This window comes from Dipodomys spectabilis, unplaced genomic scaffold (genome assembly GCF_019054845.1).
Source record: "Dipodomys spectabilis isolate Male_0828 unplaced genomic scaffold, ASM1905484v1 ptg000001l, whole genome shotgun sequence".
In the NCBI taxonomy this organism is placed as follows: Eukaryota; Metazoa; Chordata; class Mammalia; order Rodentia; family Heteromyidae; genus Dipodomys; species Dipodomys spectabilis.
The window spans coordinates 2,619,456-2,645,668 of record NW_024870678.1 but is presented as its reverse complement, the minus strand read 5'-3'; the positions used below and the strand labels follow the sequence as shown (position 1 = coordinate 2,645,668).

General features: G+C 38.4%; 1 protein-coding gene across 1 annotated transcript in view; it reads right to left on the bottom strand.

The window, feature by feature from the left end:
• Window positions 1–4,168: 4,168 nt before the first annotated feature.
• Afg1l (AFG1 like ATPase) overlaps window positions 4,169–26,213 on the bottom strand; it is a 157,654-nt gene continuing 135,609 nt past the window's right edge. The window contains exons 11-13 of the mRNA XM_042702129.1: window positions 9,873–10,013; window positions 5,439–5,552; window positions 4,169–4,484 (exon numbers count right to left, since the gene is read on the bottom strand). Of these exons, the coding sequence (XP_042558063.1) occupies window positions 4,356–4,484; window positions 5,439–5,552; window positions 9,873–10,013 (384 nt within the window). The 3' untranslated portion in view covers window positions 4,169–4,355. The remainder of the gene's footprint in view (window positions 4,485–5,438; window positions 5,553–9,872; window positions 10,014–26,213) is intronic.

Genomic DNA, 26,213 nt, shown 5'->3' with positions numbered 1-26,213 from the left:
CAATCATTTTAATAATGTTTTTTGTTTGTTTTTGCTTTTTATTTTTATTTTTTTCTTGGTCGTGGGGCTTGAACTCTGAGCTTGATTGCTGTCTCTCAGCTCTTCAAGCTCAACATGAGCCACAGCACCACTTCCGGTTTTCTGGTAGTTTATTGGAGATAATAGTCTCACGGACTTTCCTGCCCAGGCTGGCTTTGAACCGTAATGCTCAGATCTGAGCCTCCTGAGTAGCTAGGATTACAGGCGTGAGCCACCAGTGCCTGGCAGAAAGTAGTAATCATTTTAGAGGGTATTCCAGACTCTGCTGGCTTCCCTGGTCTGGGTTTCTAAGAAGATAGACTCTTCTTCCATAGCAGTACTTGGCTGCAACCTCCATTTCTTAGCATGGATGTAAAGCACTCCCAGTAAATACATGTGCTCTAAGAGATTTATGTAACCTTGGGGACAAAAACTGGATTGCTGAGAATTTAATAGGGACACAACTCAGAAGACACATAGAAATGTGCTTTCTGACCTACGGGTTGTTTTCATGTCTCGTTTTGTATTACAAGTTGAATATCCCTATTTAGAAAATCTGACATCAAATTCTGAACCCTTTTCAGCACAGACATGACACTCCAAATGGAAAATTCCATGGCCACCTTGCATTTCTGGTCACAGTCAAAACACAGGCACACTACAAATATTGCAGACAATTACTTTCAGGGTATGTGTATGAGCTTTACATAAAATAAATGCATTTTTGTGTTCAGACTGGGGCTCTATCCCCAAGATACCTCATTACAAATATATAAACATTCCAAAGTCTGATAATGTTAGAAATTCAAAGCACTTCAGATCCAAAGCACTTCAGATAAAGCATACTCAACACTCCTTTTACTAGAACTACCATATTGTTTTCTAGTAATAGTTAATCATTAAGATTTTTTTCTTGCATGTTGTTTTGTGAACCAATCTTTCGAGATCAAGATAAATGAAGATGTATAATTTCCAGCCACCATGAAACTCCTTCCTCTTCCTTGCAGATAACGAGATCAAGCCAGCCTTACCTTCTTGCCCTTTTCTCTATACAGCCTCTCCTCCAAGCTCAGAAAGCCTTTTCTACTACGGCTCAGCCCTCCAGCCCCAGGGAGCTGGGGGGAAGAATAGGAGGAGTACATCTTCCAGTTAGGTAGGTAAAGCTTGCATTATAGCTTCATCTGCAGACATAATAGTTTAAAAGTTGTTTAAGGTCCTTATCACCAAGGTGATATAGGATACCTACACTGAAAATTATATAGGCTTCTGTGCATTGAGTCAGGGCTTAATGCTTCAACATTACTTCTGTTAAAAAAAATTAGTCCAGGGCTGGGAAAGTGGCTCAGTGGTAGAGTGCTTGCCTTGCATGCATGCATGAGGCCCTGGGTTCAATTCCTCAGCACCACATGAGCAGAAAAAGCCAGAAGTGGCACTGTAGCTCAAGTGGTAGAGCACTAGCCTTAAGCTGAAGAGCTGAGGGACAGTGCCCAGGCCCAGAGTTCAGGCCCATGACTGACCAAAAAAAAAAAAAATTAACCCAAATATCTCAACTCAAATGAACTTTTTCAAGAGCACCTGAGTGGAGCACTCTTCTACATACACCAACATATTCAGAGAATACACAGTTTCCATTTCTACTAGTCACTCTATCCATATATCTGTCCCTACCATCTTTTTATATCAAGAATAGTTATTAAAGGAATGTCAAAAGGAAAAGTGAAATTTAGGGCTAGAGGTTTGACTAAGTTGTACAGTACTTGCCTCACATGCCAGTACTGCAGGAGAAGGGAGATTAAGATTTAAATAATAAAGGTAAACAGTTACATTTATTTAGTCAAATAAATGGTGTATTTACAACAGTGTAAGCAATTTCCCTTTATTTTATTGCCAGTCCTGGAGCTTGAAGTCCGGGTCTGGGCACTGTCCCTAAGCTTCTTTTGCTCAAGGCTAGCACTCTACCACTTGAGCCACAGCACCACTTCTGGCTTTCTCTGTCTATGTGGTACTGAGGAATCACAGGGCCTCATGCATGCTAAGCAAGCACTCTACCACTAAGACACATTCCCAGCCTTACAACTTCACTTTTGAAGCTTCAGTTTCCTTACCTCAGGATGTCATACTCAATTTCTAGCACTACTTTTTAAACTGGCCTAATGTAAATACCTAGTGTTAAGTCAAGCATATAGTGCTATTTCCCAATTTTCCCCTTTTACTTAATCTCTTGGAATTGTTTTACTTCAATAAAATATTTTGGAACCACATTTGACTTTCAGACACTCTAAAGTTTTCTCTATGGTTGCATATCTACCCATGTACCTGCTTGACTATTTCAGGTTAATATCTAAAATAGACTATGTGGGCACCATTGTCTCACGCCTGTAATCCTAGCTGTGTAGGAGGCTGAGATCTGAGGATCACAGTTCAAAGCCAGCCCAAACAGGAAAGTGTGTGAGACTCTGATCTCCAATAAACTACTCAGAAAATGACGGAAGTGACATTGTGGCTGAAGTGGTAAAGCACTAGACTTGAGCACAGAGAGGCTCACGGACAGAGCGCAGGCCTTGAGTTCAAGCCCCAGGATTGGCAAAAATTAAATAAAAATAGACTACAGGAATAAGGATCAAATAGGATTCAAAGAGCTTACCTATGCTGACCATTACAATCATTGTTGAACCAACTCATCTCTGCCTATTTCCCCAAATCCTTGATCTTTACAGCACTTTTTAGACTTTATATTTTTTCTTTGTCTTTTCTGAAGAGGGATTTAAGACTCTCTTAACAGCCTCATCCCAAATCCTCTCTTAGTGATAATAGTGACACCAAGTGTTATTTAAATCAATCAAGATACAAGTTTGATTGGCAAATAAAATTTGTGTGTGTGTGCACGCGCGCGTGTGCGCGCACGCATGCACATATGTGCTTGTGCCAGTTCTGGGGCTTGAAATCAGAGCCTGGACACTGTCACTGAGCTTTCTTGCTTAAGACTAGTGCTCTACCATTTGCACCACAGCTCTGCTTCCATTGGTTCCACTTTTTGCTTGTTAATTGGAGCCATCAGTACCTGGCCGACAAGTAAGATTTTATTTAATGCTTTTCCAGGTGGTTTTTTATTTATTAGTAGGTACAACTCTGCAGAGTCAAGGGCAAGGGCAAGGAGCAGCATTTTGCAATGTCAGCTAGTATAGGTGAACTGTGGGAAGGAGTCTGCTATCCATGAGGGCCTGGCTGGTCTCAGATGAGCAATGTCCATGACTACATTTCCATGACGACATTTCCTCCCATACTCTGGTACTTGCCTTCCCACTGGCTGACAGTCAGGGAACTGCCTGCAGAGCTGCCTGTTGGTTTAGATTTGGTATTTGCTCCTTACTTATTAACACTATACTCCTTGATTTACCCAGGTTTCTCTGCATACACATAAGTTCCAGCCTTGCCTGCCAAGCATGATCTCAAGGTTTTACATAAGATGCAGCCCTGCCTGCCAAGCATGATCTCAAGATTTAAAAAAAATACTCTCCCAACTGGGCGCTAGTGGCTCATGCCTGTAATCCTAGCTACTCAGGAAGCTGAGATCTGAGGATCACGGTTCAAAGCCAGCCCAAGCAGGAAAATCCATAAGACACTTATCTCCAATTAACCACCAGAAAACCGCAAGTGGCGCTGTGGCTCAATTGGTGGAGCCCTTGCTTTGAGCTGAAGAGCTCAGGGTCAGTGCCCAAGCCCAGAGTTCAAGCTCCACAATCAACAAAAATTAAAAAATAAAAAATACTCTCACTAGCATGAGGAAAACCTGAAAATCTAAGGGACTTACTATAATTCACAGCCAACTCTCCTCCTTAAAGAAATCACATATTTAAACCCACATTCTAAATTGTTATTCCCTTCAGTTTACAGAAAGATCAGAAAGCTCTTTTTCAAAGTAAAATGCAAGGTTCTCTTCCCCTTATAAAGATGGCCTTCTTAAGTGCTACAACCATACAAGCAAAGCTGGAAATGTCTACATACCCTACATTTACTGTGTGGTTGCATGTTCAAGGTTCATTCAGGTGGCTTAATGGGAAGCTAACATGTCTGGTTTGACAGTAATCTTCACGAGTGATAATTACAATATTGTAGTGCAGAAATTAGCACAAATAAATAGGCAAAAAAGTAGACCTATAAAAATGTAAGTCTTTAACTTACTAATCCACTACATCTTTGACAGCAATATTAGATTAAAATGGTCCAGAGGACAAAGTGCATAATTAATGATGAGAAAATGGTTCCTTCAAGTCTTAAAATACAGAGTTCTCCCTGTATTAGTCATTTATCTAGTTTTATTCATGTGAAATTGACAGTTACTTCTTGCTCCTCTCCCCTTCGTTCCAGTACTGTTCAGTCTGCATTTCTGTGAGTCGGGAAATTGTGCGCTGAAATGCAAAGATTTCCTCTTCTCCAGTAAACATGGAAAGCCCTTCTGCTGATTCCTGGTTACAAAAACAAAAAAAACAAAACAGCACCAATTAAAGCCACCCAAATGAAAACTTATAGAAGTACACTTTTTTCAAAAAGAAAAGCTTTGAGTAACCTATTTAGATTTAAAATTGCTATATAATTTCTTCAAATACTATCCTCCTAAGTGAATCTACAGAATCAACAGATCAAAACTGATAGGCTATAAAGAGAACAAACTGCCAGGAAAAGTTACTCTCCTTCCTCCAAATGGGCTTTTGCCGGGGCAGAAGAACTGAAGTCTTCGTTCTTAGAGTTTGTGTTGGTATTTTACATCTTGACTAATGTTTGCATGGTCACTTTTTGAGAAATATAGACTGTAATATTCTTACAGAAGTAAATACAAAGTCAATTCTGCTTGGCCTGAGGCAAATCTAGACTCCAAGCTCCAGAAGAACTGGGCAAGCATCAGCGTGTGTCTTCATAGCCTATCACCCACAAGTATCCCTGAAATGTTTGCTAAAAGAAGATTCGGAGATGATTAATGGATTTCTTTTTTCAGCAAGGGCCTTCCTGAGTACTTCTTGAGTCTAGACTAACTAACCCACACATTTGGATTCTATCTCATGCACTGCAGATTTAGCAATCATGAAGAACATCCAGAAAAACATGGTACAGCAGGGAAAGCCTGAAACCAGAAAGTTCCAGGTATGGCCCACCATTACTCAGCAGTGTGACTGTGGGCCATTAGTCCATCTCTCTGGAGTTCATTCTGATGGTCTGATGTGATCACTGAGTATTCCTTCTACTCTTAAATGGTAATTCTCTGAAGTTACTGATATTGAGGATAAGTCTGCTACACTTGAGTGAAAAGAAGGCAGCAAATCAATGGTTAACTATCTGAATTCTTTCTTCAAAATGTAACATGTATCAAACCAAAACAATTAAGCTGTTTTATAATAAAAAGAGATTATGTTAATATCATCTACCTGGCTCAGTCCCAAATCATCCATCAGTATTCTGCTTTGCTCCAACACACTGTCATCATGTTGATACAAAAATAAGCTTGATATAGGAGTCGACGCAGAACAAATTACCCGCACCTGTAATAGAAGAAAATAAGTAGATGGTGTTACTCTTTACATTTACCAAGTTGAAAGTAAGAAAAATTTCTCATAAGATAAAAAAATAATCTGTTCTTTCGCAAAGGGAGCTTGGATCTCTGCTTTTAAAATGTCCATACTTTTTCTAATAGTTTGTAGTTAATAGATGTATTGAAACTGAATAGTATTTTTCCAAATATTTCTACACAGACTATACCCCATGGAAAAGTATGGAGCAAAGGTTTAATTGGGACACTCCAGGCCAGCAGGGACCTGAGCCAAGGTCTTCTGGTGCTAAGCATAATGTTCTTTGCATTGCTGCTATGATTTACATGTTTGTGTGCTCTCCAAAATTCATGTTGAAACTTATTCATAGTATAGTATTATTAAAATGTAGGGAATTTCAAGAATGACTGAGCCACAAGAGCTCCAGAAAGATCTGCCTGAGTTCTTTTTTTTTTTTTTTTTTTTAATCCCAGTCCTAAGGCTTGAACTCAGGGTCTGAGTACTGTCCCTAAGCCTCTTTGTTCTCAGGCTAGTGCTCTACCACCTGAGCCGTGGCACCACTTCTGGCTTTTTCTGAGTAGTTCATTGGAGATAGGAGTCTCACAGACTTTTCTGCCCAGGCTGGCTTTGAATTGTGATCCTCTGATCTCAGCCTCCTAAGTAGTTTAGGATTACAGGTGTGAGTCATTGGTACCTGTCTCCTGTCTGAGCTTTGATCATAGACTTTATAATCTCCTGAACTGTAAGAAATAAATTCCTTTTATTTATGATTTTCCCAGCATGTGATTATTTTGATATAGAAGCATAAACAAGCTAGGACAATTATACTTGGCTCTCAACTTTTATGTCTCTGTGGAGCTGGTCCCTGTGTGTTGGCTCCCACATGCACTATAAAAGAGGTAGTTATATAACTTTACTGAGTAGCTGACAGCCAAATTCAGCCCATTATTCCTTTACTCCTTTATCCCTAGCTTCTAGAACCTACATTTGTAGCAGCATCCTGTCAGGACATTCTTCAAAAAGACTAGGCATGTGTGATAATATATTATAAGTGGCTTTTATATATTGCATGTTCAGCAGTTTAAATGCAAAACATACTTTTCTTCATATTTAAAACATCCTGGGGGCTGAGAAGGTGGCTCAGTGGTAGAGTGCTTGCCTTGAATGCATGGGGTCCTGGGTTCAATTCCTTAGTACCACATAAACAGAAAAATCCAGAAGTGGTGCTGTGGTTCAAGTGGTAGAGCACTAGCCTTGAGCAGAAGAGCTGAGGGACAGTGCCCAGTCCTAAAGTACAAGTCCTACAACCAACAACAACAACAAAAAAAATCCTGGTATTTTCAGGATTCCTATGTATCCTTTAAAAAATATACTAATACTTTAAAATAACATGCTAATATTTGGGACTCACTTTCCCATATCCAAATAGCTTTCTATCACCACTAATAAATTCTATTTATCACAAATGATACTTTTCATTATTTAAATGATAACACCCTTATTTTACAAATCTCCATGACTATATTCTATAATACTGTGTATTGCTCTCAATTTATGAAATAAGATAATTTGGGCTACACTTTAATATAGCGTATAATCTCTAGGTGCATGATTTAGTTGGAGCTAATGGTGAGAGCACTTTGTACATGCCAGTCTATTGCCAGACCAATCTTTCTTTCCTTTAAATAAAGAAGTAAGTGTGAGGTAGGATTGGGTAGTAAGGGATGTGGGCACAGGCTTTAAGATATGGCCAACTGAATTATATAAACATAATGAAATTCTTGTTCCTCCAATCTATGAGCCACCTATTACGTCCCTATACCACTTTCTTTGTAAAGCTTTGGCTGTAAATACAATGCTACCTCCAGAATCACACACTTCATTCTAGAGCTCTGGAGATGAGTGGAGAGTCTCTGCAGAAGACAACCACTCACAGCTGACAGGCCTTGACCCCTAGCTCTCTGACCTTGGCCTCTGCTTTTCCTGACTTACTGATCACGTGTGTATTGGCTCTCTGGAACAAGCAGCAGGTTTTGCCGACACACTTAATGCAAGCTTCCCTTGACCCCTGCACCAGTGCTTGCTTGCTGCATTTTATGTAGGCAAAGCTGTAAACACCTCATCCTAGCTACCCCCTCCACCCTGTGCTAGAAGTCAGCCATCCCTCTGCTGAGTCTTGGTAAGAAGTACCAGAAGAGTAAATAGACTTACAAGTTGCAGGCCTGGCCTGGCCTGGTCTGCATTTGCTGGAATGGGGATGGTAAGCTCATGTCAGTTCTTTGGTTTGGTTTGGTTTGGGTTTAGCGTTTTGTTTGCTTGCGTGTTTGATGGTACTAGGGTCAGAACTTAGGACCTTGTGCTTACTAGGCACAAACTTCTTCAACCACTCAACCACTTTACCTCTACCTTCAGTTCTTTTTGCTTTCCTTATTTTTTGAAAAGGGTCTCACATTTGCTAGGTTGGACCTGGACCACAGTCCTCTTATTTAACTTCCCATGTAGCTGGGATGACAGGTACACACCATCACACTCACCTTTTTATTGGTTGAGATGAGGTCTTGGAAACCTGGGCTGGTCTGCCACTGCCATTCCTACCTATGATCTCAGCCTCTCAAGTAGCTAGGATTACCAAAGTGAGCCATTGAGTCTTGCTATGAATCTACATTATTTATTTATTTATTTATTTAGGTGCTAGTCCTGGGGCCTGAACTCAGAGCTTGGGTACTGTCTCTGAGCTTCTTTTTTTTTTTTTCTTATTTGTTTGTTTGTTTTTTGGTCTGAGACTGGGACTCAAACTTGGTATCTGATGCTTTCCTCGTTGGCTGGCACTTACGACCTGACCTGATCCATGCCTCCAACCCTTGAGCTTTTTTGTTCAAGGCTAGCACTCTACCACTAGAGCCACAGCTCCACTTTTGGCTTTTTGGTGGTTAATTGGAGTTAAAAATCTCAACAAGTTTTTCTGCCTAGAATGGCTTTGAACCACAATCCTCAGTGAGCCTCCTGAGTAGCTAAGAAACAGGCATGAGCTACCAGTGCCTAGCCAAATCTAGATTTTTAGGTAGCTCAGATGGTGGTTGATGCAGGTAGTTCTCAGAGGAATTCTCTGGGCCAACCCTCAAAACTTCTCCCCCAAGATAAGTGCAATCTTTCCTGAATCCCTTAGCTCAGGTGCCTCTCTGTGTCCAAAAGGTCATCCCACAGTGGTGACTGGCCACTGACTTCTGTACACATGATTGCTGTTTCCAGCCTTTGGATTGTAAGTTTGCAAAGGCAAGCACTCTGTCCAGCATTATTGCCATTGAATTTCTATTACTCACTACTGTTCTTAGCATCATAAAGATGTTGAGTGAGTCAGAGAAGCATTGAAATCTCACTTGTCCCTCCCAGTAGTTTGTTATGTGCCTCCTCTACCACAAAGTCTCTTCATTTTAGAATTACTATTCTCAGTCTATACAGTGACTAGGGAGTACAGACTCGGAGCGGTAATTCTAAATGCACTAAATGTCTCTCATAGTAAAGTAATAGTTAAGTAATTTGAAATTGCGCATACCTTGGCTGTCAGTGACAGCTCACCTTTATTGTGAGCTTACTACATGCCAGACAAGGCTCTTAGTGCTTATTTACTCATTTCATCCTAACAAGAATCTTGTAAAATAAGTACTAATTTTATCCCCTTATTCCAGAATAGGAAATTTGAGTTCAGAAGACTAAGCAGGTTGTTAAGATAGGCAGGTTGGCATTAGGGCTCATTACCACTGAACTATACATAACTGTCCAATGGCTCTGCAATCCATGCTAAAACATGTAAGTTGTTTTTTTTTTTTTTTTTAAACTAGTTACTGGTGTTCTAAGTCACAGGGAGAGAAAGCTTCAGTACTGTGAAGATCCTTTAGTCCTTTATTCAGTTGTTGATTCATTATTCTATCAGTCATTTATTTGGATAACACATGTATACTGAGCAAGCAGTTGGGTCAGGCCTTATGTTCTTCATGACCATAGATGGGCCTGTTCCTTCTGGTGGTATAATGGTATAATGGAGTCATTAGCAGAGTGACTTATTTGACTATACTTCTAAATGCTGTTATAAGTAACAGTAAGTACAGAGTATTTGTCTGTGTAATGATCTCTTATATATTTTACCTGGACCAGCTTCTTAGTCCTCTAAAGTAAACAGTTATTATCCTCAATCTGCAGATTAGAAAACCCAACACAGAGGGGTAAAGCAAGCTGTATGTAGAGCTAGGATTCCATAGGAGGACATCAGCCTCCACAATCAAAATGTAGTTTCGAGAAAATGTTTTAAATCCTTACCTTGAAATCATACAAGTTGTCAATGAGAGTTATGAATCTTCGAGCTTGAGTCATCTTTGCCAGCGTAAATTGTGGAATGTTTCGTAAAAATAGTGTATCAAAATTCTTTGAGAGTTCCAAATAGTCACTGGCTCCAACTGCCTGTAATTAAAACAAAATCAAGGAAAATAAAATAAACTAGTGTTAGTCACCTTTAGATCTGTTGAATTTGAAAATTAGCTTGTCACAGTGTGACTTTGACATGCCTTGAAGTGCCTTTGAAGTTTATCAGAATAGGTTAGGGATACTGACACTGTACACAGTATGGCCTTAACAATGATTTTAAAAAGCAATGAGGAAAGAGATTAGGAGTGCAGTGAGGGTAAAAGAATATCTCAATGGTAAGGTACCTTTTATGTCAGTATTCTAAGTCCAGACTGCCATATTTTTTTATCTAGATGTCATCCTTTTAAATATTTCTTACAAGTCAACTGCACACTGTCACTATTGTTCAGTGGAGGTATTTTATAATGGTATATAGGATATTGCATAAAATAAAGACTATTCTTTCTGTATTTCTTCTGGAATAATTTTTTGTTTAATTCTATGTATAAGTTTTAAAGAGGAAAGTAGTAAGCTTTGCTAATTTTGTTAGGTACTACCTACCAAAAGGCTTGATTGCGCAGACATCTGAGACCTCTAGAATAATTTGGAGCCAGGCACCAGTGGCTTATGCCTGTAATCCTAGCTACTCAGTAGGCTGAGATCTGAGGATGGAAGTCTGGGTGAGACTCTTATCTCCAATTAACTACCAAAGAAGCCACAAGTAGAGCTATGGCTCAAGTGGTAGAGTGCTATCCTTGAGCAAAAAAGTTCAGGGACAGCACCCATGCCCTGTGTTCAAGCCGCAGAACTGGCACCCCTCCCTTCCAAAAAAAAGAATAATTTGGAGCGTCTTGCTAGAAAGAAGGTACATGATCAAGGTCCTCAAAGTTATCCAGAAAACTGCCACCTATAAGTGGGAACATGAATTTAATACATGAACATTAAGAAAGCTATCTGCAAACACATTCTTTGGTCTTAGAAACATCCCAGGAAATATGACCTCTATTCATCTCAAGTTGTGTGGGGGTAAGTGTACTCTGTGAGCACCAAAATCATGAGTCAAATCCAGGAGAGTGCAGTACTTCTGACCCTGCTAGAATGGGGAGGAGATCAAAGACTGGGTAGCCACTATGCAGTCCCTCAGAAAGCTTCTGGATCACCATGACCAGCTCCTGGGACAGGAGTGGCTGTGCCTGTCTCTTGAAGATCCTTTGCTTGAAAGCTTCTTTCTTTGGCAATGATGATCCGGCCATGTTTCTGAGAGAATTGGGAAGCTCTAAGTATGAGATTCTTTCTGTCCACTCGTGTAAGGCTACTGTATCCTCATGACCTCCTCTGAACAACGGAGTTCTCATGAAGGTATGGACATCTACAATTAAGTTCTGGAGAAGGGACTCCATTGAGAGAAAGAGAAAAGGCAGTTCTAAGAAAGGTACAATGATTTTGGGACCTTGGCCACATAAAACCAGAGAGGAAGAGTATAGAGAATGAATGACAAGACTCCTTTAGAAATGTGCTTAACATGACCTTTCTTTTCTTCCCCTCTCCCTTACTAGCTAAAAAAAAACCACAGCTGGAAGGAGATGACTTTTGTCTTTTCATCTTCTTTCTCTGTCTGGAGAATCTCTGTCTCTAAACCCTATGCTTGACCTTAGCTGAATCAAGCTGCTCACCATAGCCATGGAAGGGCTCAAGGGTGTCATGAGAACTCATTTTTGGTTTAGCTCTGACATTCTTACAAGGATGCTCTGACATTCTTACAAGGATGCTCTGCTGTCGTCTTCTTTCTCTGTCTGGAGAATCTCTGTCTCTAAACCCTATGCTTGACCTTAGCTGAATCAAGCTGCTCACCATAGCCATGGAAGGGCTCAAGGGTGTCATGAGAACTCATTTTTGGTTTAGCTCTGACATTCTTACAAGGATGCTCTGCTGTCAAGGCTCAACACACCAGAAATGTATATTCATTTAGGAATGAAAAGCAAGTGCTCTAGAATGCATGGGTTTGAATCCTTGGTCTGCTACTTATTAACTGGGAACTTTGAACAAGCTATTCATACAGTCTTCCTGTTCTTTAGTTTTTCTATCTATAAAATGGGAATTTGATTCATATCTTACAATATCAAGAAGATTAGTGAAGTAATATAGTTAGTTAGTGTAGTGGCTGGCCCATGCCTTGGCATTCACATCATTTCACTACTTTTGTTATTATTATTTTCAACACAAATGATTGGGTTCAAATAAGTTGAGAATATAGATATGGTATCCGTGGGAATCGGTTAATTTTGCTTCACAATTAACTGTATCCAAAACCCCTAAACAGCCTTTGTGACTTGCCTGACCTGAATCCCAGCAGGGCCCAGAAGAGAATGTGTCATTACATCACCATGTAATGCAAACAGTGCTCAGAATGGAATGAGGAAGGCAAGAGTATCTTTTTACACTAAAGAATAACATATGTAATATTCTCATGCTCTGAATCTATACAACTTCCATGAGATCAGTTAGAATTGTGTCTCATCTTTTGTGAATCAGAAAGTATATGTAAAAAATGTAAAACCTCATATTAGGTTTTAGTTATGTATAATTAAGCTCACTCTTTATGCATGGATGTGATTTCTATCAGTGTAACTGCATGCCCAAGGAAAATCATTATCAGAAGTGCACTGAAGTGCCTGGGGCAACTGAAAATCAGAATTCTGCCCACTCAGCTATTTTACAAATTATATACCTTTGTCAGTAGGTTCTTCATTTGTCATTGTATTAGCAAATATCTCTCTTCCTCATATCTCTAAAACAATCGCATGCTCTTTCTTATAATGAAAGCAAAACCTAATACAGTTACTTATCTCCAATTAAAACAATAGTCAGGGTGACACTGCCCCAAAAGAAATGTACTTATTACCTGGCTTATATAACTGTAACCCCTCTGTACATCACCTTTATAATAACAATACAAAAATGTTTAAAAAAAGTCATTAGAGGAATGTGGAGTTATAGTTTAATGCATGTAGTTTGGGATAATGAGAAAGTCCTGGAGATGGACAGTGGTGATGGTTATTCATGCCACCAAACTGGCTAAAATGGCAAATTTTACACTATGTATTATTTGTCACATTAACTAGCAGTCATTATAGTGAGAGGCTATGGATTGCCAAAGAAATCCCAAATTAAGCCACAGAGAGTAATACTACTTTTTCTTTAAAAGCATGAGAAAGAATGAAATGTATTAAATAATAAAGTCTTTTCCTAAAAGGAATCAAGATTAACCTAAAATATGAAGTAGTTTGTGGTGCTGGGGATCAAGTTCAGAGGCTTGCATATGTGGGCAAGCACTCTAACTCTGAGTTACATACTCAGCCTGAGTTTATTTGCTTTTGTTATTGTTATTTTAGTGATTACTGGCTTAGATGTTGAAGTGTCCAAGAAGTAAATTTCAGTGCTGAATTTGGTGAGCTATGGTGATTCCTATTCATCAAAAAAGCTACTTTTAATTAGCTAATAAAATTTTACCATCATAGGGTACAATACAATGGAAACTTTGGAACCACTGGTTTTTGTCATTTCCCATTTTGTGGATGATGAATCTCTCTGAACTTTAGTTTCCTCATCTATAAAGGGAATCATATTAAGATTTATTGCATAGTTTCCCCTCTGATGAGTCTGTCTTGCAATTAGGTAAAAATCTTAAAACAATGGCTACACATAGTAAGTTCTCAATAAATGTTGGCTATTAACTTACAGAAATGATACATGCATAGAGCATTCCTTAGCATGTAACACTCAGTAAATAGTAGTTATTGTCTATTATTAGCTATCTATTATTACCTGTCTATCTAATATTAATTATTAAACAATCCTTTTCCCAGATCATGCGTTCAACAGCCTAAACTAGTGAACAGGTGCACTGACTCCAAGCTTGTCTTTGAGTCCCCAAAAGATAAAAGAAGTTCTTTTTGATTCATCAAGATATCTGCCATGTACACCAAAGCTCTCTAAGAAGTCATATGTTGCTGACAAAAATAGCTTCTGGTTTAGTCTTTTTGTTTTTGTTGTTGTTCCAGTCCTCAGGCTTGAACTCAGGGCCTAGCACTGTCCTTCAGCTCTTTTTGCTCAAGGCTAGTGCTCTAACACTTAAGCTACAGTTCCACTTCTGGCTTTTTGGTAGTTAATTGGAGGTAAGAGTCTCAAGGAGTTACCTGCTTTAAACCTCTGCTCCTCAGATCTCAGCCTGCTGGGTAGTTAGAATTATAAGCATGCCCAGCTTAGAACTAAAATTGTAAGAACATTCCAACAACAGAAACAGATAGGATTTAAACAACTCATACAAGTGAAAATATAAAAGTATGAAAAAGTACAATCAAGCTTAGTAGTGACCAAACAAAGAAAAAATAAAAAATTATATACCATTTCTCATGTAGCAATTTGCAAACAAAAATAAATTATGCTGGTCAGTGTTAGCAAGCATGTATATCCATTCCTAGTAGAAGACTGTATTAAGAGCATACACATACAAACACACACACACACAGGTTTAAACTTTACCCAAACATTCCACTTCTAGAAACCAATCAGAAAAAATGAGCAGACATGCAATCAAAGCCTCTATGTACATAGGATATTTATAAGTATATCACAAAAAACTTAATATCTAGTAACAGAGCAATGAATCAATAAATTAAAGCACATTGGTGTAACAGAAAAACATGTTGTCAATAAATAAGTGTTATTTATTGACAGTGATATGGAAAGTATGTTTATGATTAAAATGCTAAGTAAAAAAGATAATGCAAAGTTATAATTTTATTAGGATATTTGTTTAGATTTGTATATTTGTTTGATAACCATTTTATAAGGGTTTTCTGTGTTTTTCAAAATAGAAAAACAAAAAAGTATTATGTTGAAAAGGGGTATAAACAAAACAATATAGAAAAGAAATGTTGAAGATCTTTAATAATTCCAAATAAGTTATATTTTATGCATTAAAAACTCAGATATGTAGCCTGCATCTTGCATAATAAGAATGCAGAGTGAATGTATAAAATATTCAGTACATATGTATATTTATGTATAACAATGTGTCTGTCAACAACTGGATGTACAGGTACAGCAATGGTCCCATATGATTAAAATAGGGCTGAAAAAATCCCTATCACTTAGTATTTTTACTGTACTGCTTCAGTGTTTATATACACAAATACTATTGTATTTCAGCTGTCTAAAATAGTACATCAATATGCTACACAGGTTTGTCACTTATGAGCAAAAGGCCCTGCATAGCCCAGGGGTATAGTAGGCTGTATCATCTGGGTGTGTGGAAAAACATTGTCTGGTGTTTGTATGACAAAATCACCTGGATCAGCATCTCTCAGAACCTGTTGTGACAATAGGCAGTATGTGACTATACTAAAGAACTTGAGAGACTGCAAATCTATTTCAATTTGCCATTGCCACCCCCATGTATGTCACTGTACAAGCCTGGGTATCCCAGAAGTCTTATTTGCCTCAGTGTCCTGAATACCTAGCACAAACTAGGGGGAAACGTCTTAAATAATACACAATGAATAAATACACTATCATCAAGACTTTCTAAATCAATGATAAAACTACTAAATGTTCAATAAATATAAAACATGGTACTAAATCCTACAAGAACTTTGCAAAACATATTTTTAAAAACTCATATTTCTCTACTCTTTTAATCACAGTATAATGCATCTCAATTGTATGCATATAATAGTCTATGGTAGTTGCAAACATTTATACTTTTATTTTACATTAGTGAGTCTCCTATGTAAGTAAACCATAGCATAAGACACTTTCTGAAACCATAAAATTAGTATTGTGAATTCATGCATTGTGCCCTATGAATAATTAAAACATATGATTACTTTTGAGTACTAAATGGCACTTCAGTTAGTAGCATCCTTGAGTATGTTATTCTAGCTCAAAAATTCAAGTAGAATCATCTAATGCAGATTTGTCTTATGATAGATAATGATGACATTCTCCATCTTTCTACCTGAGCAATTAAAAAGTTTAATAGTCTTTGATGTGGCTGTTTATCTGAATAATTTTCTACACCGGAACAATTAAAATCCACTTATTCGATGGTTTGTGCATTCTCGACTATTGTCTCAAACTCTTTGTTTCTGTGGAAACCTGATGAAAACTTACAGAACTTTAAATCTATAATGAGTTTGCAAAGAGCATTTGTTTTCCTTAATTACTAGGAATATACAGCTGGATTATACATAGCACAATTTCTCTAGTAAACTTTGGGGAACAAAGAGCTTGCTTTGCTGTCTTCTCTCTCCTGGATAAGAAATGGCACAACTCTCTGCTTTGGTTTTGACCCTGGTGCTAAGACTGGAGATTTTCCCAATGCCATGCCAATGTGAAATGCATGAGCATCTCCCCAGACTGCCTTCTGCCCTACAATGAACGGCTGATCCACTTCAGCACCCGCAAAGGAGCTGTCAGCTTGAGTTTCTTTTTCCTCTGCCTCACTACTGCTTGTTCTGCCACCATTATTTCAGCTCAAGTAGGACGATTATTCTTTCAAGCTCTGTCTAGATTATACTGTCCTAAGGGTTACTCTTCATCTATACAGAGTGTCTTTATAAATCCCTGTGGCGATGCCCTGACAGCACCTCATTAAACAAGTGTGCATGGCATCTTGCTTTGTTTACACAGAAATAACAATACCTCAGACCTTAAAGACAAGTACCTTAGGAACAAATGCTTAATGGGAATTAGGAGGAATGTGCCCTTCTCAACACAAACTGAAATTACCATGCGAGTTGATGTTAAAACAACTTATAGCTGTCAAATTCTAAATTAATTAACGTAATATTTAGAAAACCAGAACACTGAAATGTGTGTATTTGCCAAGCATTTCCCCACAAGAGAGATGGCACTTTAATACAAGAAATCTAATTACTGTAACATCCAGCTGGGAAAAACCTCACTGTTCTAGAAAATACCACCAACTCTTACAAATTCTACCTCAGAAGACCAAGTACAGAGGAAAAGCTGTACTCTGTGACTCCTGCAGTCTGAAAGGCAGGAGGCTAGTTCTACCTAAGCCTGCCAGGTCTTCAACAAGCTGCACATCCCCTTTCAATGGCTAATACAGTGCTCTTGAGGACTCAGAGTCTTATTTTAATGGATAGCTTATGGAAGAATTAATTGGCCAAGTAAATGAGGAGGATGTACCCTTCTTTCTCCTTACTTGACTATCTTAGTGTATGTAATTTGAGATGACCCAAATTCTGCTATCTAATTCTGAAGATCCTGTAACTAACAATGTCACCAAGACACAAAGATGGACTGTCCAATCATTTCACAGATGTCTGAAATTTGGAAGAACTTGAAAATTGCCCCTTTTATAAATGGAATGATCTGGGTTTTATCACACCAACATAATTAAAATGGTAAGTTAGCATCTCTCAGGACTCACAACTCATAGATACACCCCCAAATACTTCGATTATTAGCAAGTCCTGACCAGGCACTTTGTTCAGCTTAAGTTTTCAGTTGAACTATAGTGTAAGGCACAGTCAGAAAGAAGCCTAGAGTCTATTAAAAAGAGAGACAGGAGAGAAGGAAGGAGAAGGGAAAGGGGAAAGAGAAGATGCAGCTAACCATATCCTAGAACTTTGGTACTTATCTCCATCTCAAGATGATTCAACCTAGACTCTCCTCTAATTCTCATAGTATCTAAAGTTTCTGAGTAAAGCAATGAAAATTTTAGACCCTACATTTTATTAGAAGCCAGGGAAACATTTTGAACAATTAAATTTTGTCACCATGGCTCCTTTGCTAAAATTTGTTTAGCTTCTGGCAAAAATGGAACATGAGTGCATTGAACAGAACATTACTCTGTACATACAGATAATATAACATCTTTCAAAGTCATCTACAAATGTCTGTGTTTTGTTGAGGTTTTCTCATAAGGGGTAGTACAGTGATGGGGTTCAACCTAGAACATGGCACATGTTAAATAAGCACCCCACTACTGAGCTCCATACCCTAATCCCTCATTTGTTGAGTTTAATGTTTCCCTCCCTTCTTTCCTTGTTTTTTATTCTTGTTTTGTTTTCTTCTTGTTTTTTTTAATGTACTGCTGGAGATTGAAACCAGGGCCTTGCACATGCTAGACAAACAGCCAACGAGCTACATTCTAACCAACTTTAAGGAGTTTTATTTGGAAGCCATTTAGTTTAACATGTGCCACTACTGTTAAGCATTACAATTAACCCTTTGAAATAATAAAAAAACAAGGAAAAGTTATTATAGCTGCACAAAAAGATAGTTGGGTTCTTTTTGTTATTTGCTAATCTAGATAGATATTAGCAATTGAGCAGATGCTGAAGAAAAATATTGGCAAAGGGAAGAAAACCACCCAAATGGTGCTAGAATTATTTCACAAAATTGTTCATTAACATAACACTGTAACAGTCCTTTCTATTTTCCAATTGGAAAAGCTATCTTACAATCATTCAAAACAGGTGGAAATTTACACAATCATTAATACCTAAGGACATAATGCTATGATTGTAGAGTCTACAGAAGACAATAAATATATGTGGCCAAGGCTAACTTGTTTCTTTTCTGAGTTCTATTTTAAATTTAGTGCTTTTAGGGCTGGGAAGGTGGCTCAGTGGTAGAGTGCTTGCCTTGCATGCCTGAGGCCCTGGGTTTGATTCCTCAGCACCACATAAGCAAAAAGAAAAAAAAGCCAGAAGTGGCACTGTGGCTCAAGTGGTAGAGTGCTAGCCTTGAGCTGAAGAGCTGAGGGACAGCGCCCAGGCCCAGAGTTCAGGCTCCACAACCGGACCAAAAAAAAAAAGAACCTTAAATTTAGTGCTTTTAATAACTATATATACAATAATGATGACGTAATTAGTAACAGTGTTATTTGACCAAAATGATCGTACCTGAGGATTAGCATTTGATCATTACCATAATGAAAGCAGTATCCTCTCAGTAGAGGGCGCTATTTGATTCATCTTTGTGGGAAGGAGAGTATTGCAAATTTTTCTGGCTTTGGTATCTTTCCATAAGAAATCTGAAAGATTATCCACATAGTTCAAGAACAGGTTCTAGATACCCTGCCTTGCATGTGCATGTGAAATTTAAGGTGAATCAATTCTGTTTTCATTTGGACATCAGGGCTAAGTGGAAGCTAAAGAGGAAAAGAAAATGACTTTCAAATGGTCAAGAACTTACTGTAAATTTTAAAATTCTAACTTGTAGACATTTATGAAGTCCTATAAATGCAGTGGTTTCATTGTGAGTTTTTTTTCTTTTTGCTCTTTTTTTTTCTTTCCTTCTGAGAATCCATTGGAGAGAAACTGAGTCCTTTTCTGCTTAGATATTTGAAAATCCCAATCAGAGTTGGAAATGAAGTAGATAGAAAAGAGTTATTATTTTTCCATCTGTTCTCTGCTTTCCAATTCATAGAAATACTTGGTATAAAAATGTTAATTCGTACTCTAAAGATATTGAAAAGTAAATCAAAGCAAGGCTGAATGGCTCTCCGTGCTGCTGGGTACACAAAGGGCCAAATCCTTCAAATTATGAGTAGTATTGATAGAATTATTCTCTTCATCTTCTTGCTGAAAAGACAACCTTCAATTATCTGCTACCCAAATTTTATTAAAATATGAACATTTGTGAAAGGCCTGAACAACATAAGTCTATTTAATTTAAAAAAAATTTTTTTGATCAAGTTAGGCAATTCAAAGAAAAGCTTACTTGTAAAGTACTGGCTTCCTCACTCCCTCACAGCAGCAGTTTCATTGAACTTTGTAATTATGCTCTCAGCTTGGATATAGGAATCTGTACTATCCAGACTCAGACTGGCAGCAGGAGTGATACTAAGGAACTTGTAAGCTGGCATCTTTTAGGAGTCCTTTTATAAATGCTCCAAGAGCCAGAAAAACCTCCAAAACTTCTAATTTGCTTCTGGTTTATTTCATCCATCTTCTCACATACTGAATAACTTTCCCTCTTTGGCTGACAGAAGCTGAGAAGTGATTTAATTTTTTTTAATCTTAAAAACTGTGTAGTTTATGACAGGGATTTATATACACTATTTTTTCTATCTTTCAACTTAATCCTCCTCCTCCTCCTCCTCCTCCTCCTCCTCTTCCTCCTCCTTCTCCTCCTCCCCCTCCCCCTCCTCCTCTTCCTCCTCCTCCTCCTCTTCCTCCTCCTCCTCCTCCTCCCTCTCCCCCTCCCTCTCCTTCTCCTCCTCCTCCTTCTTCTGTCAGTCCTTGGGCTTGAACTATGGGCCTGAGCGCTGTCCCTAAGCTCTTCAGGTCAAGGCTAGCACTCTACCTCTCAAGTCATAATGCCACTTTTGAACTTTTCTGTTTATGTGGTGCTAAGAAATCGAATCCAGGGCCTCATGCATCTGAGGCAAGCACTCTACCGCTGTGCCACCTTCCCAGCCCCTCTTCTATTTTCTTTATGCCAAGATTTTTTAAATCTATTTTTAAATTATACATGTGTGTATACACACATATAAAATTCTTTTTGGAATCAGCTAAGATATAAATACCTTCTAAAATTATTCTTTTTCTCTATTTCATTTTGCTTAGTTTTTGCTTTAGTTCAACAGGAAGAAAAAGATCAGGAAAATAAATGTTGGTAAGAACTTTAAATAATAAACAGTATGGCAGGGGTGGGGGGGTTGGAGATGGGAAGGGATGGGAAAGGGAAACAAAGGAGGAAGCAACAATGCTTGATAAGAAATGTACTCATTACCTTGCCCATGTAATTGTAACCCCTCTGTATGGTATTTTCACAACAAAACAACAACAACAACAAAATAAACAGTATGACTTTTAATTTTTTTTATTAGTTAGAAATTATGTACTGAGCAGCCACCAGCTATGTAATTGCTAAAAGTGAAACTAGTAGAAAAGACATCTGTAATCCTAGCTACTCAGGAGGCTGAGATCTAATGATCACGGTTCAAAGCAAGCCCAGGAGAAAAGCCTATGAGATACTTATCTCCAAGTAACTATTGGGAAAAAAAACCAAAAACCCAGAAGTGGAGGAGCCAAGGCACAAGTAGAGAGCACTAGCCTTGAGCAAAAAACTCAGGGACAGCACCCAGAAGTTAAGTTCAAGTCTCAAGACTGGCACAAAGAAAGAGAGAGAGAAAGAGATGGAAGGAAGGAAGGAAGGAAGGAAGGAAGGAAGGAGGGAGGGAGGGAGGGAGGGAGGGAGGGAGGAAGGGAGGGAGGGAGGGAGGGAGGGAGAAAGGGAGAGAGGGAGAGAAGGAAGGAAGGAGGGGAAGAAGGGGAAGAAGGGAAGGAAAGACGGAAGGGAAGAGAAGGGGAGGGAAGGTAAGAGAAGGGAAGGGAAAGAAAGGGAAGAGGGAAGAGAACAGGGGAGGGGAGGGGACAGGAGGAGAGGGAAGAGGAAAAGGAAGGGAAGGGAAGAGGGAAGGGAAAGGGGAAGGGGAGGGGGAGGGGAAGGGAAGGGGAGGGAAAGGAAGGGAAGAGGGAAGAGAAGGGGGAAAGGAAGGGGAGACTTGTTTTCAAGACAGGGAAATAAGAAGTAGAAATCTATTTCATGAACACAGATGTGATCAGCATGTTATCAGAATATGGCCTAAGAAAAACAAGAGTCATAGGCTTTATTAAAGCAACAAAGAAGATTAATAAACATTTTGCAGCTGGTTATCAGCGGCTCACACCTGTAACCCTAGCTTCTCAGGAGGTTGAGAGCTGAAGACTGCCATTCAAACCCAGCCTGGGCAGGAAAGTCCATAAGACAATTAACCACCAAAAACCTGGAAGTGGTGCTGTGGCTCAAAATGGTACAGTGCTAGCCTTGAGTGAAAGAGCTCAGGAAGAGCACCCAGGCCCTGAGTTCAAGCCCATGACCGACAATAAAAGGAAAAAAAGAAAAAAGAAACATACTGTAAAAGATGCGGTAGTCTGGAATAGTTAGCAATTTGGATTTATATTATGACATGATAAAGAGATGATACAGAAAATTTCTGAAAGAAATGGTTGATAATAAATTGTATATAAAATTATTTTCTTAACTCCATGTAAATATGAAGAGTTCTATAATTTAGTTTTTCATATATATTAAGACTGAAGAGGGCTGGGAAGGTGGCTCAGTGGTAGGGCGCTTGCCTTGCATGCATGAGGCCCTGGGTTCAATTCCTGAGCACCACATAAGCAAAAAGAAAAAAGCTGGAAGTAATGCTGTGGCTCAAGTGGTAGAGCGCTAGCCTTGAGCTGAAGAGTTGAGGGACAGCGCCCGGGCCCAGAGTTCAGGCCCCACGACTGGACCCAAAAAAAAAAGACTGAAGAGCAGTAAAATTGTTATGAATAACCTTAAGAGTAGTGGCTTATTATATTAACACATTGTACAGAACACAGAGTAACATCCAAATTCCAGGATAGCTCTATCTCTCTATCTATCCATCTATCTATATATACACACACATACCAACCTAGTAAATTATTTTCATTTTTTAAGAAACTCTTCATTAAGACATTGTGCCTTTGATTCAATCATGCCCATCTTGGCTATTCTGTTAACTCTTGTGATAACTCACATTCCAACCCCATGATAACGTCATCTCTTCATTTTTCTATGTTAGTTCAAATGATTCCATTAACTCTTTTAGTTAGATCTGTCAGATCTTTAACTTGTCCTAAATTTCCAACTGTAAGTTTCCTTCCCCTATTTTTGTACTTCTAAGTAGGGGTCCTGTCATTCTTCTGGTCATCTAAATTGAAAGTATCACAGCCCTAGCTACTTGTCATCAGTCCTGTGCCCCTCCAAATGCAATCCTAAAGATTTCTCTCAGATTGATCTGGTATTGTCAATTTAACATTTATACCTGGTTTATGCTCCCCATCCAGGGAATAATCAAGAGATGAGATCTAGTCCATTCTGTTTGCCAATCCATACACCCTAACAAGTAATATCTACATAAAGAGATACCCACAAAAGTCTGATTTTTCTCTCATAGCTTAGTCTTATCTGCAGAGGCAGCAACTAATACATATAAAAGTTCCAGATGAGATGGCTCAAGCCTATATAGCTACTTGAGAGGCAGAAATTAGAGAGGGGCAGATTGAGGCAGCCAAAGTATAAAAGTTTGTGAGACTTCATCTCAAACAATGTCTGGGTGCAGAGGAAAACACCTATCATCCCAGTAGTAAAGGGAAGCACAAATAGGAAGATCAAAGTGCAGATTGGCTGAGAATAAAATGTTATCTTATCTTGAAAATAATCAATGCAAGAAAGGACTGGTGGAGTTGCTCAAGTGACAGAATGCCTGCTTCACAAGTGCAAGGTTGTGAGTTCAAATTCCAGGGACACACGCGCGCGCACACACACACACACACACACACACACACACACACACACACACACACAAGCTACAGTGGCAATTATATGCATTTTTGTCAGATTATCCAATACAAATGTTTTAAAATGATATTACATTGCATTATTTCTAATGAGAAAAGTTTTCATCCAAACTGTGTTACTTTACATATTGGTACTTTTACACAGACTTCACACCAGTTATACTACTATATTGCATATAATCTAAGATTATATTAGATTGAATTAAAATGTGAAAATATTTTTCTTTCAGCACTTTAAAATTGATGTTTTCTGTTTCCTAGCCTTTATTGCTTCAGATGAGTAGTTAGCCCTTAGTCATATTATTGTTCCCCTGGCTGCTTTGATTTGATTTCTTTATCTCTGGTTCTCAGAAATTCAACTATGAGGTGACTAGGAATGAATCTGTCTCTGCTAGGGGTTTGTTGAGCTTCTAAAATCTATAAATACATATCATTTAAGAATAATTTCCTGCCTTTTTCTTTTCTTTTGGATGATTCTTTATTTTCAGGACTCCAATGAGATGTACTAAACTTTTTGATGCAATTTTTTTAATGCCATGACATTTTGTTCTTTCTTTTGGTGATTTTTTTCTCCCATTTTCCATAATTTTTATTGATCAATCTTCAACTCCACTAATTCTTTTGGCATCTACAATCTGGTGTTAAGCATATACAGTAAAGATTTTAAGTAAAGTTCTTAAGTTTTAAATTTAGTCTTACAATTTCCATCTGATTCTTTTTATATTTTCAGTTTCTCTAAGATTTCCTATCTATTAATTCACAACCAGTATATTTTCCTTTATATCTTTGAGTATAGACACAATAAAGAGCTATTTTTAAGCCTCTGTCTCTAATTTCAACATTTGTGTCATCTCAATGTGTGTTGATGGTTTTTTCTCTTGAAATTGAGTCATACTTTCTTGTGACTGCATATACCTCATAATTTGAGATTGTACTCTAGACATTATATATGATCCATTATGGAGACTTGGGATTCTTTGTTGTTGTTCATTTGTTTTTGAGACAAGATCTACCTATATAGTCCAAACTGGCCTCAAATTTATGATCCTCTTGCCTCCTCCTCCCAAGTACTGGGATAAATGTTCATGCCACAATGCTTGGCAGAGTACTGTGATTGATTCTTAAGTGTGTGAGTGTCTGTGTGTCTATGTGTGTATCTGTGTCTGTGTATTTCTATTTTAGGAAGTGGCACTATGGCTCAAGCAGTAGAGCACTTGCCTTGAGCTGAAGAGCTGAGGGACAGCACCCAAGCCCAGAGTTCAAGCCCCACAACCAAAAAGAAAAAGAAAAATTAACTATTTCTATTTTAACAGGAAATTAAGTTAGCTAAGGTCAAAGTACTAACTCTGTAATGAACAGCACCGAAATCTTTTCAGTTTTGTTGTTTTCCTCACCTATCTATGAATGTATGTTTCATAAACCAGACCAAGATTTGGGAATTGTTTATGTAAAGAATTTAAGGCTATTCCTTTTTCATTCTCCCTTGTCCTAGATTTCTAGCTGCTATGGTCGCTCATTTGCTCCCCTCTGGTTCCTCAAGCTAGAAAGAGAAACAGTTTCTACTAAGTATTTAGGTGTCCATTATGAGACAAAATGTGCTCCTTCTTCAAGAAAATACAACACAAAATAAAAAATATAAAAATGAGAAATTTGCTGGGCACTGGTGACTTACACCTATAATCCTAGCTGCTAGGGAGGCTGAGATCTGAGGATCATGTTTCAAATCCAGCCCTAGTCCTGAGAGAAGAGCTCAGGGCTGGCAGAGAGAGAGAGAGAGAGAGAGAGAGAGAGAGAGAGAGAGAGAGAGAGAGAGAGAGAGAGAGAGAGAGAGATTCATCTAGATCAATCCTTTATTTCATGTTGATTGCATTTTTGTTCAGTACATTTTTGTTCAGTACATACTGACTGGTGATTCCTTCAGATTTTAGATTTAACAGATGTAATTATCAGTTGAGTTGGTCAAATAAAAGCTATTCTGTCATTAATAGGAGCACAACCATGGGACTCTGGAGTTCTCTAAATACATTCTATAATTTCCAACTCTGTTTTTTGTTTGTTTGTTGCTGGTCCTGGGGCTTGAACTCAGGGGCTGGATACTGTCCTTGAACTTTTTTTCTCAAGACTAGCACTACCACTTCAACCACAGCTATACTTCTGGCTTTTTGGTGATTAATAGAAGATAGGAGCTTCACAGATTTTCCTGCCTGGGCTGGCTTCAAACCACAATCCTCAGATCTCAGCCTCCTGAATTGCTAGGATTACAGGCGTGAGCCACCAGAGCCTGGCTCCAACTCTGTTTTTCATAATAACATAAAACCTTAGGAAAAGAAGCCACAGAAGTTTCTTTCATGAACCTGCCTTTAAAGGAACTAAATGGCTATCCACACATACTCTCTCTCCCACCCACTGGTTCACCAACAGAATCTCTAACCTTTCAGTCTCCAAGGCCCAATTCCTCTTTATCATCCACAGCCTTCTGGCCACGTTTTCTGTAATACTAATTATAATCTGCCTCACATTCTATTGATCTATGTACTGATCATCTTCTAAAGCAAGGCTATGTAAGACTGGAGCCTGATTCACACTCATCTTGGTCCTCCTCACATCTCTCAGAACTATGCCAGCCTTCATTAAGTACTCAGGAAATATTTGCTGATTTTGGAGAAGTGCCATATTATATAAAAGGGTAAGATTCTGACTATTCCTTTGCTTAAGGTAAGCTAAGCAAGTATCTAGCATGTTGGTTTATTTAACTAAGTTTCCTTCCTGAAAGAAGGCCCTTCCCAAGAGGAAATACTATTTGCTGACCCATTGGAAAATGCTGCTGGTGAAACTTGGAGTGTAG